Source organism: Elaeis guineensis, chromosome 7, assembly GCF_000442705.2.
Source record: "Elaeis guineensis isolate ETL-2024a chromosome 7, EG11, whole genome shotgun sequence".
Classification (NCBI taxonomy): Eukaryota; Viridiplantae; Streptophyta; class Magnoliopsida; order Arecales; family Arecaceae; genus Elaeis; species Elaeis guineensis.
Window position 1 is genome coordinate 67290037 of NC_025999.2, and position 12266 is coordinate 67302302.

Genomic DNA, 12266 nt, shown 5'->3' on the forward strand with positions numbered 1-12266 from the left:
AAAATTAGTTAAGATTTTTTAAGATTTAAATAGATTAGAGACTGATAACTCCATTAGCTTATTTGATAGAAATATAAAGATAAAAGGTTATAAAAATCTCTTTAAAATTTATATTTGTTACACTTACATTCTATAGTTTATAAAATCTATATTTATATCTAATAGTTAAATTAATAGCCATCTATAAAATTATTTATCTCATATAAAAAATTAAAATTATCTTTGAATGAAAAAGAGAATGCTTATATTTTCTAGTAACTATTATGTCAGTTAAAATTATTTTTATTATTTTAAAATTTTTTAATATAATATTTAGATCTTATTTAAGATTAATAATTTAATTATTATTTTATTAAATTATATATTAGAGTGTTGGATAAAAATAAATTTTAGTAATTATAAATTTTTCAACTAGGGTGTGTACGTATGCTTTGTCTCTAATTTTGGAGAAAGTTTTTATTATTTATTCTAATTCTTTTTTATCATTAGACCGGCTTCTTTTCCTAAATTTGGCCACGTCATCTTGCACACGAAACTTTAAGACGGGCTCCGTATTTCTCGTCAGGAAAAAAGCAAGCCAACTCATATCCCTTATCGGACCGGTGAGTCTTGTCTTTATCCAAGAAGAACTAGACTCGGCCACAGCCCAGAAGTGGTACCAACGCAATTATAGCACGTGTCATGCGAACATTGGTCCTATACATGTGTAGACCAATTATGTCAAGCCATGTAGCATTAATCCTCTTTGATTCGATAATTGGGATCCATATAATCCCACATTATTATTATTTTTTTTGATACAAATCCCTGCATTATTCAGGCAGACAAAGACTGCTAGAAAAATCCATAAAAGTCGGCGAACGATTCACTCTCAGATGGTGGGTTCCAGTCACCAATCGCGCGCGCACCAATGGCCTCCGCCGCGCCCTTCGCCTCCCCGGCGAACGCGCCTCTCCGCCGCTCGCCGCCACCGCCGCCGCGTCTCCGGAGATTCCACACCTTCTCCCGCAAGCTGCGGCCAGCGCCGGCGGCGGTGACCTCGAAAGTAGAGCCGGATCCGGCTATCACCGACTGCCAGGTGACCACCGGAGGCCCTCCGGCGGCGGCCGGGGCGGCTCCGAAGCTCCTGGACGACTCGGAGATCGAGCCGCGTGGCGTGAGGGATTACATCGATTGGTCCAGAGATCTGGTCCGGCCGGACGGCGGCCCACCGCGGTGGTTCTCGCCACTCGAGTGCGGGTCTCGTGAGAAGGGCTCTCCTTTGCTGCTCTTCTTGCCTGGTTCGTGCTCCAATTCATCTTTAACCCCCCAATTCTTTTCTATGTCACCGTAATAGCCCTTTTGTGTTTTTTTACTACAAAATTAGTTGTGCCTTTTCTCTTTTTTTTTTTTTTTGTTTAATTTTTTCTTTTTTTTTCTTCATGTGATATCTCATTTCTCTCTATATTTTCTTCTTAAAACCAATGGCGGGGTTGTTTTTATTATTACTAATTTCTTTAGGAATTGATGGAGTTGGGCTTGGACTAATTCGGCATCACCAGAGATTGGGGAAGTAGGCATCTTCCTTTATTTTCTTTTTTTGTTTTTTCAATGACAATGTCTGTATCTAATTGATATATCGGTTTTGGCTACAGGGTATTTGATATCTGGTGCCTGCATATTCCAGTAATGGATCGGACGCCATTCGAAGGTCTCGCCCTCAATCTCTCTCATAAATTTGTTCTTTTATCAAATCAAGAAAATATTATTGCAATGCAAGAACTCTTCTTTAGCTATAAAAAGTGCATGGAGCAGGTTTGGAATTTTGGCTGTTGGAAGATAGATTTTTGAAAGTTGAAGTTTCCTACTTGTCCTTAGGCTAATTCTGAATTGGTTATGGTTATCAATATTCTTTAAGTGCTAGCAGCTAGCCCGCTAGGTGCAGAAAGCTTTGGTATATCAAATATAGCTCATATCATGTTATTTGTTTCGGTCAAGATTAGTTTAGAAAGAAAATTTGTATGACTGTGTGATACATGTCACTCGCCTCCAATGGGCGGAGTACCGTTCTTATCTGCAAAACAAAACAGGGATGAGTCCCCTGTTCCAAAGAAAACGCGGCGTCTATCCTTATTCCATCACCCACGCGTCCTCCACACACTCCACGCTCTCTTTCTCCCGCACCCCACCGCCTTTTTCTCTCGTTCTCATCGCCTGTCTTTCCCCACCCCCCCTCTCCTTCTCCCATCGTAACCGGCCCACTGAACCAGCTCTCTCTCTCTCTCTCTCTCTCTTTCATGTTTCACTACGCCTCCAACCCTCTCCCACGCTCTCTCCTTCTCTCATTCGTCCTCACACTCTCTCTCCCACTCTTCTTCCACCGTTCTCTCTATAATCACTCCCTTCTCTCCCAGCATCCTCTCTTTCTCCCTCTTATCTCTTCTTTCTCTTTGTCTCTCTTAATCCCTCCATTGCTTTTCTTCCTCCATGTGTGAGCATGTGCGCGAAACCGAGGAGAGGAAAAAAAAAAGGCCTACCGTGCCCTCTTGAAACCCGCTCGCTCACCCTCTTTTTCTTTCCGTTTATCAATCTCTCTCTTCTCTCTCTTTAAGCTAAGCCTAGGAGGGCCAGCACTGTGCTGCTGCCTGTCTCTCGCTTTGGGAACAAAAATGGAGCAACATCCTAAAGTATCCTTGTGAACTAATTGGATTTATCTGGGTATTGATATTTCGAGCGTGCTAGATTCTCGAGAGCATTTAGAAGATTTTAATTTTCAAGAATCGAGGTTGTAGTAATAATTAATTTGAAATTATTATAAAATGATTAGATTTGTTGTTTAGGTAGCTGTTGATGCCAAAATATGGCCTGGCTATTGGCAATCTAGAGGACGTTGTTCGATCCACAGTGGTGAAAGACTATTTGCCTTGGAGTCATGGATGTGCGCACAAAAAACAATGGAAAAGCTCATGGGACTAGCTCAGGCCAGGCCCGCCGATGTCTAAGTTAGGTTAGGTTTTAAAATAATAGTAAAAAAAATAATATATGATTAGAGCCATGTTATTCTATTTTAGTCGATGTTTAGTCGATCTGGAGATGGTCAGTTTGGTTCTGATTTGATTGGTATGTGGCTGATTTGGAGATAATTATCTTGGTTCGGATTTTATCAGAGAGATTAGAGTTGTTGATGAGGATTGCTTAATCTTTGTATTTTCTATAGTTTTCACCCCGTAAGCAATAGGGGGAGAGGAGACGGTAAAGCTCAAAAGTCGAGGCAACGAAGTGGGTGAAGGGGGGTGGAACTCAAGGGCCGGCTTGCATAGATCTAGTTCATGAGTCACTTCCCAAAGCTGCCCACGATCACTCGCCCCTTTGTATTGGCTGCCGTACAAGAGAGAGATCCCTCTCTCTCTCTCATTCTTCTATGTTTTCCACCTCAAGGTCATTTTAAATGGGTTTGTGGGCTTTTTATAGGACTCGTTTGGTTCGCGAGAAGAATTTTTTGGTGAGCTTTTTATAGGATTCATTTAGTTCGCGAAAAGAATTATTTTTCTCAAGAGATAATTTTCTGAGAAATTATTTTTTAGAAATAAGATTTTGGCATGTTTGGTTGATTATGAGAAAATGACTTATTGCAGAGTAGCTTATGTTTGGTTGAACATCCAGTTCTCTGAGAAAACTATGTAAAATACCTATTATGCCCTTAGTAGATATAAGACCATATCTTTTTACTCTTAAACTTTATATAAATATTAATATAATATTTATATTAATATAAATATAATATAAATATATTATAATATAATATTAGACTATAATAATTTATTGTGTTAATATAATACTAATATATATTAATATAATATTAATATTTTAATATAATAAATTTATTAATATAGATATAAATATAATATTAAATATAATATTATTCTAATATAAATATTATATTAATATTAATAAAAATATTATATTAGTATAAATATTAAAATTAAATTAAAATATAATAAATATTATAATATTAATATTATATTCATATAAATATTAGAATAATATTAATATAATATTATATCACTATTCAGTATTTTATCCAAACCATTCATTGATATTTTGCAAAATCTTAGCCATAGATTTAAAGGGATATTCCGGAAAAGAACAAAGATAAAGTAGCATCACTTCCCATCCTATGGAAAGTGCCAAAATCTACCTTCTCCATGGGTTTCCATTTTCTATGAAATGTGGAAAGTGACTTTTCATGGGAAGAGTTTTCTTCACTCTTTCTTCTCTTAAAATTCCAACCAAACAAGAGGCTCCTGTCCACTTCTCAGGAAGTACTTCTTCCCCCCTCCAGTTCCCGTCAACCAAATGAGTCCATAGAGAAATCAAGATGGGTAACTGAGAGAGAGAGAAGGCATTAATAAAGAAAAATGCCACTTATTAGGAGAGAGAGAGGGCATTAAGTGAGAGAGAGGGAGAGATTTAGTAAGGCGCGCATGCCCTTCTTTAGTAGAGCGTCCCTCTTTTTCTAAACATGGAGGTCTATGTTTTCCTTTTATAATGGAGAGGATGTGAGAGAATACATTATGCCCCTCTCCATTTTTAATTGGCATTCATTTCTAATTTCATTCTCGTTTTGCTGGTGAAGACTTCCAAATTTGCTGAATTTTTTGTAACCATTCATAATTTGAATTGATTTGAATCCTCTCACCACGTGTCCAAATTGTTACCATACCACGTACCACATCAGTAGCCTTGCATGTTTGTATGGAACGTCTTGTAAGCATGTGGCATCTGTTACACGCTCAGGTTGGGGTATGGCACTCTGATGGCTGGTTGTGATGTTGCTCCACAACTCATAATTGAGTTGGTAAGAACAACCACCCAATGAGATCAGTCCTAGGCTCAAATGCCATGATGTCACTTTGGGAATTCAACCATGCATTCTAGCATGTGTCAAGATCAGTAAGACATTTAAATAGCCATCATACATGGCACAATATCCAATTCTCAAGCATTTATATAGTTCTTTGTTGCTAATTGGATTCAAGTGACTAAGTAGCTAAATGGACGGTTGAATATTTCTGGGTTGTTTGAGGTGGTTACATAATATTTGTAGCTCGGTTCGGGGTAGTCACATAGATTGGAGTAGTTTTGGTGCATTTAGGAGTGTTTTGCTTCCTTTACTAATGGGTTCATAGCTTGCTCGGTAGGAGAATAAATGATGAGGTCTGGTTTCAGTTGAGCGAAGGACCACTTCATTCTTATCTTAGAACACTTAGGTATTCATACATGAAATACATGCATGAAATGCATTTTGGGTAATGCAATTCCTTAAGACCCTGTTTATTTCACAACAAATCTGAATAAAGTCTGCTTATTCAGATTTATTTAGCCTGAAAATTTTTTGGCACCTAAATAATGCAACAGCAAAAAGGGAGTTTTATATTTTAGGGAAGCTAAAAATTGCACCTTTTTGGTATTTATTTCTTTTTTTGGGGAAACACCCCAAATTTTCATGCTAGATAACACTTTCATTTAATCTTGGAACCAGTATTTGAATAAATTAGACATTACAAAGCAAGTTTCTCTATTCCATGTGCTAGTAATGATTGAATCAGTAAAATGGCTTAACTGACTATTTAAGTGCTCAAATAGACCTTTTCTTTATCTTTTTCCTTTTTAATTTTAATAATTAATCATGGTATCAAAGTGCTGGGGAGGGTAAACATGCAGCCTTGATTCATGGAATAACCAGGGCAATTAAGACGGGTGAATGTCTCTCATGGTGGTAGTGGGAATGGCACCCATGGCGGCTGCAAAAGGAGAAAATGATCGTTGCTTTATGGATTATCTTCCCAACTACTTGTTCTGGTTGTGGAGATGATGCATCCTTATTGTAAAGTATCCTGGTCTATTATCCTGACAACACATGCACTTGGACACCAAAGTCAGATGATGGTTGGTCACCCCAAGGATGCACACACTGAATGCACCAACTCAGATGATTCCACATGCAAACCCACTTGTAATTAGCAATTGATGGAACTTTTTCTAGTGTTGTGTGGTACCATTGGCCAAGCACACTTCCTCTGTTCCTCATATATTTAAAAAGGTACAAAATGCAGAAAACTTTTCACAGTCCCTAAAGCCTAATTCCTTTTAAAAAACAGCAGAAGGTGTAAAATTTCCTTTTGCATCTATTCCAAAACCCATCCCTTAGTTTATTTGCACTCCACCACTCTCCCTTGCATATGTCCATGCTTTCCATGTCATGGTGAGACTGTTAGTCCATGAAAATCAGGTGTCTTTCCATGCTTTGTGCATGCCAGGTTCCGCACATTATGCAGCAGAATGTCGTATCATGCTAAGCCCCAAATACTGTGTGCATGTTTCGATACACATTTTGAACCTTTTTCTGGGGAGAAATGGTAAAATACGATTCAAGGACTGGATCACCTGTTGTTGAGATCAAGGTTTGCTATACTGCCCAATATGGGGCGTACCATACCAATACCATACTGGTACGATATACCATACCGTATCGAAACTACCTACCGTACCGAACTATGTATTAGCACTATAATAGCATGTCCCGGTGTGAGGTCCAGTATCGAGACGGGGAATCTTGGTTGAGATCATTGTTTATTTTGGTTGCATTTCATTAATGTCTTTAGCAGTATTCTTTTCAGAGGAAAAGCTGAAAAAGGAAGGTTGTTATAATGTTTAATCTTGATTATTTGGGCAGACTGCTCTGTAAGAAAGTCTTTCATGCTTGTATGTTGCCTTTGTTAATGAAGTGTTTGCTTTCAGGCCTGGTTGATGTCATAGAAAGGACAGTCAAATCAGAAAAATCTTGTGCACCAAACAAGCCAATATATCTTGTTGGTGAATCAATTGGTGCATGTATTGCTCTTGCAGTTGCAGCACGCAACCCTGATATTGATTTGATATTGATATTGGCTAACCCAGGTCTGATTACAATTTCTTTTTGCATATTTTACATGGTTGTTTTGATTGACCAAGTCATTGAATTATCTATATGGTTCCCTTTATGTTCTTTTCTAAATTCATGTTCTCATCTTACAGCAACATCTTTCCGTGAGTCTCAGTTGCAATCTCTCTCAGTACTTTTGGATGTTGTGCCTGAACCACTCCATATAAGCATTCCATATTTCCTTAATTTTATTGCAGGTTTGTGTCATACATTTGCCTTAAGATTCTAGTTTTGCTTTGTGCATTTCTGAATAATGAGAACTTAATTTTTCTTTATTCACTTGTTTATCTAAATAAATAAACATATATATACTTGGTCTAATGACTTAATGGTTTGAATGTTTTGTTTGTCCATTAATTAACCAGTGCCATTATTTATATAAAGGAGCATTGTTTATTGTTTCCTTAAGCCATTATCGATCTAACCATTTTTAGCATTTATCTTCTATTGCATGCTTTGTTTTACTTTTCTTATGCTTAGTTAAATAAGCTTAGATCTCTATCTTCTTTATCTCATTTAGAATCTTTTAATTGTTCATGGCAAATAAGGCAGATATTTTACCCTTGAAGTTTCTATGCTAGCTAGAGGAATATGAATTGGTTGATATTGCAATTTATGTGGAGTTCTTCTATGGTAATATACATGTTTATACTACATGGTTGGCTTCAAGTCAAAATTTGCAAATGCCTCCAAAATTTGATGGACCACATTGACACTCATTTTGCAGAATGAGTTTGAGATGCAACAAAACAAGAAGTTCGAGAAAATAAGCATCACCTCAAGAAAACTGTAGAATGAATTAGTCATAATCCCAAAATGAAATGAGCAAAATAAACACACTGTGGCATAATAGAATCCCAAGGTTAACTAAATACAAGCCAAGGAAACGTGCAATCAAATTCAAATGATAGCAACATTGTGATTTGGTGAATCTTGATATATCTTGATGCATGTTATATAGCAGTACCTTCAAGTCATAGCCTGTAGATTTTATACACACCATACACACCAGAAGTGTAGGACTTAGTAGGTCATTGAGTAGTTAGAAAGATTTAGGACCACAAAAAAAGCGAACATAAAAACTTTGCAAGGGTAATCATAGAAACTGACCTCAGGCAGTTAAAACAAGCAAAATATATGAGTAATAGAGAAAGGGAATCCAAAATCCCAATGAAATAAAAATATGAACTCAAAATGCTCAGAGAATATAAAAGTTATATCTAAAATTTGCTGAAATGTGAAATCTCAAATCGACTTAAGGTTGCATTTGGTGCATCGCTAGGCAATCTTGAAAGGTAATGTGGATTGCCTTCAAGATAGATTACCTCTATTAAATTGGCAATAATCTTGATTATTATAGTAGGTACACAAAGATAATGTTATAGTAAAATTACTGAAAATCTTGATTAACATGTTTGGTATGACAATCAGATTACCAGTAATGTGAAATCAAATTTTCAACATACCTCCAGTAATTTTGCCTTAGTGTTCTTTCTCCTTGGTGAAAAGTAGTGGGAATGGTGTGGGTGTGGTGGTGGCAGAGAGAAGTGGCGAGCCGGGAGGTGTGGGGAACCACGGGCATGGGGAGGGGGGAGCGGGGGTGCGGAGGAGCTGTGGGGGTGGTGGGGATGAGTGTGGAGGAGCCACGAGGGGGTTGGGGGATGAGGTTGGAGGAGCCACAGGTCCGGGGGGTGGGGGGCGCATGCAGAGGAGCTGTGGGGGTAGTGGGGACGAGTGCAAAGGAGCCCTGGAGGGGTGGTGGGGGTCGAGAGGGGTGGAGCTGCGGGCAGAGGAACCGCGGGTCGTGGGGGGGTGGGTTGGGGCGGGCATGCACAGAGGAGCTATCGGGGTGGCAGTGGGGGGGGGTGTGGTGGGGGACGAGGATGGAGGAGCCGTTGGCAGGTGGGGGGGCGTGGAGGAGCCATGGGTCATGGGGGGAGAGCGGAGGAGCCGTGGGTCGGGGGGGGCGTGGGGGAGGGGGCAGAGGAAGATGGAGGAGTTGTGGGCAGGGGGCGCGCACAAGTAGCCACGGGTGGCACCGGAGGAGGGGGAAGGGTTGGGCGATGGACTTTGTATGATTTTTTTGAGGAGTAATTTTATTCAAAATTTTTATTACAATATTGCTAAAGAAGTGGTAATCTGGATAGCTATCCCTCCCCAAGGCTATCTAGATTACCTCATAGGAGGCAATGTAGATTGCCAAGATAATTTAGATTGCCACCCAAAAAGCATACCAAACACAGCAATCTAGTGGGTCCACTTTAAATTGCCGGCAATCTAGATAGATTGCCAGCTACCAAATGCAACCTAAGTGATTTCTGGAACAAATTATAGATGAAACAATAAAATACTGCACAACTTGGATTTGATGAAGCAAAATCTGTACCAATGAAAGTCTCAAAATGCAGAATAAACTCTTGAGAATCATGGAGAAAAAAGTAATAAAATATCACAATATAAGTCAGCTTGAGCAGGGTCAATTAGAAGAGCCAAAGGACAATCAGATTGTTGAGGATCTAGACCATGCGTGGGAACCTGGTAATTAGCCAACAACCGAAGAAAGAACACCCGGATACGGAAGCAAGAACAAGGTAGATTAAGAGCAATCAATGATGCCTTAGCTTCGAGAGAAAGAGAGAGAAGTGTTAGATGTGTGTCCTAGAAGCCTATCTTGGCTGATGCATATATTTCTCTAAGACATGTTTTTGTACTTGTCGGATAATTTTTTTATTATCAATCATGTTGTATGTGTCCATGATTTATCCTAAAAATTAATTAAGATGATTTTGTATATTCTCAAGGTGTTGAGAATTTGAGACATACATCATTAGTGGTTAATTTCTAAATGCTTTCGATCATAGGATCATTATGGAAAACAGTAATCAATCTATTTAAGATCGATGCATGGATCACCTTCCTTATGGACAGGTGGGTCTTGAGTCTGCAGTGTCTCCGAATGAGAGTGCAGATGGTTGTTAGAGAATAACTTGCACTGAACGTGATCAACATAAGAAACCACTTGGATGTCTACTCACTCGTTAGTGATTTTCTCAATGTTGCAGTGGTGTAACTGATCCTTTGACCTGTGGTGTGTTGGCTATTCGCAGTGAGGCTGCTTAGTTTGACTGCACGTTCCCTTAGTCCGTAGCCATTCGGGTCCTTGCTATGTAAGTTGGCTATTGTAGGTTCAGATTCGCTGTTTGGAGTAGGATGCACCTAGACGGAATCTATCGATCTTGATAGGAAAAAAATAGTCCTATACGATTCGTAAAACTAAATTCAGAAAGTCTCTGGCCAGAGCAAGAGTGAATACCGAAAAAGAATTTCTACGAGATTCACAAGTGAACTCGAGTTGAGCCAATCTTGCATATGACTAACGATGGGGTCTGACGAGTTTTTCATGATCTCCATCAAGTTGGGACTCACGATAGAAGGACTGAATCATATGGTAACTGCACCTAGGATTTTATACTTTCATTCTACTAGATTGCCACTATATACTGCTAGGTATCATTGGTGGATTGTAGGACTTATCGGATATCATTTTGATGATCGATGACCCTTGAAGGGCAGAATTGGAATTTTTCGACCCATCGAAAGGAGTTTCGATGATATTGTGATGGAGATCATAATATATCTCACTACCAGACAGAATAAAACCTATGGGATCACACAAAAGAGATTCTTGTCCGATCAGATGGCTGATCAATGATTATGAATCATTGAAAGATAAAATCATAAATATGATTGATGATTAACTTTATGCAAATATTGCAATTAGGTAATTCACTAAGTGTTAGTGAATCATGAGAAGATTAATTAGCAATTGGATTGCTAATTGGCTCAATTAGATTGAGCATTGAGGTTCGGATTAGGTCTAATTGAATTGGATTCAGTTTGACTTGGATTGGGTTTGATTGGATCAAGCCTAATTGTGAGGGAGATTAATTCTTGATTTGATCAAGACTTGGGTTCAGTCAATTCCTGATTAGATTGAGATTTAATTGAGGAGATTGGGTTTCTAATTTGGTTAGGTTCCCTTTTCCCCTTGGGTCCAAACCAAATAAGATTTGGTTTGATACAAAATAGGAAACCCAAAATCCCAAAACCCTGGGACTCCTCAATGATTTGGTTTGAGTCATGATTCTTATTGTTTCTTAATATGAATATGATTCAAATTAAAAGGATAAGGCAGGTGGTTTCATGATGAGTCATGATCCTTATCCTTTTCTAATATGAATATGATTCAAATCAATAAGATAAGGCAGGGTGTTTCTTGATAAGTCACGATCCTTATCTCTTTTTTGTTTTGAATTTGATTCAAATTTAAATAAGGAGATAAGAAGGAAACCAATCAGAGATTTTATGGAAACTTTTGGTGGCGCCCCCTTCTTCAAATCCTAATCCCTAGCCCCTCTTATAAAAAGGGTCCAATACTTGGATGCCTCAAAAGGAAGAGACAAATAAGGAAAAAAACTAGCCCTCTTTCTTCCTCCCATTCTTCCTAGTTCTCAAAAGAGTCTGCAAGATCTATGAGAGAACAACCTTAGCCTTCAAAAAGAAGTCTTCTGCAAGAGAGTTAGCATCTCGATGAAGACACATACCTCTGATCGAAACGAGTCCTTGTGTGGATACCTGTCGAGGTCGAGCGCGTGCACGGCTAAAGAAACTCGTTTAGATCCACGATCATCGACTGCGGTGTAGATCGACCCACGTAAAGATATTAAGATTTGATCTCAATATTTTTTCTTTTATTTTTCAGATTATGTGTATGTTATAGATCTAGAGGCTCGAGTAGTATAGATTAGATCTAATGCATGTGGGGTTGAAGGGATTTAATCTAGATCTGTTTTCTGCTGCGCTCAAAAATCATTTTGAAATTCATACATGCAACCTACCCGATTTCTAACAGTGGTATCAGAGCCAGATTTTTTTTTGACATGTATAATTTGATTTTTGATTTAGATCTGAAAGTATGAGTGGTTTAAAATTGATCTTATGCTGATATAAGGTTGTCCTGATATAGGGTTAACCCCCTATATTAAAAAGGTTGTCCTAGCATAAAATTGATAGTTTTTGAAAAATTATTTTCAAAACTTTTAAATCAATCTTTTAGATTTGAAATCAGATATGTTTAATAATGTTAGATCTATAATTGGAATGATTAAAAGTTCATATCAGATTGATATAAGGTTGTCCTGATATATGGTTTACCCCCTATATTGAAAAGATTGTCTTAGTCCGATGCGAATTGATTTTTGAAAAGATTTTTCAAAGTGTTTTAATCATTATTTTAGTTCTG

At 38.1% G+C, this 12266-nt stretch overlaps 1 protein-coding gene across 3 annotated transcripts in view; it reads left to right on the forward strand.

Annotated features, from left to right (window-relative positions):
* Nucleotides 1–850: 850 nt before the first annotated feature.
* Nucleotides 851–12266, forward strand: part of LOC105033840 (phytyl ester synthase 1, chloroplastic) — a 66220-nt gene continuing 54804 nt past the window's right edge. The window contains exons 1-5 of one of the 3 annotated variants that reach the window (XR_830050.4): nt 851–1280; nt 1501–1552; nt 1635–1690; nt 6781–6939; nt 7057–7161. Coding sequence is in view for 2 of the 3 variants with exons in the window: in XM_029261411.2 (XP_029117244.1) it covers nt 911–1280; nt 1501–1552; nt 1635–1690; nt 6781–6939; nt 7057–7161 (742 nt within the window). In the remaining variant the exon portion in view is untranslated. The remainder of the gene's footprint in view (nt 1281–1500; nt 1553–1634; nt 1691–6780; nt 6940–7056; nt 7162–12266) is intronic. The other 2 variants (XM_029261411.2, XM_010908777.4) reach the window with 2 other exon arrangements.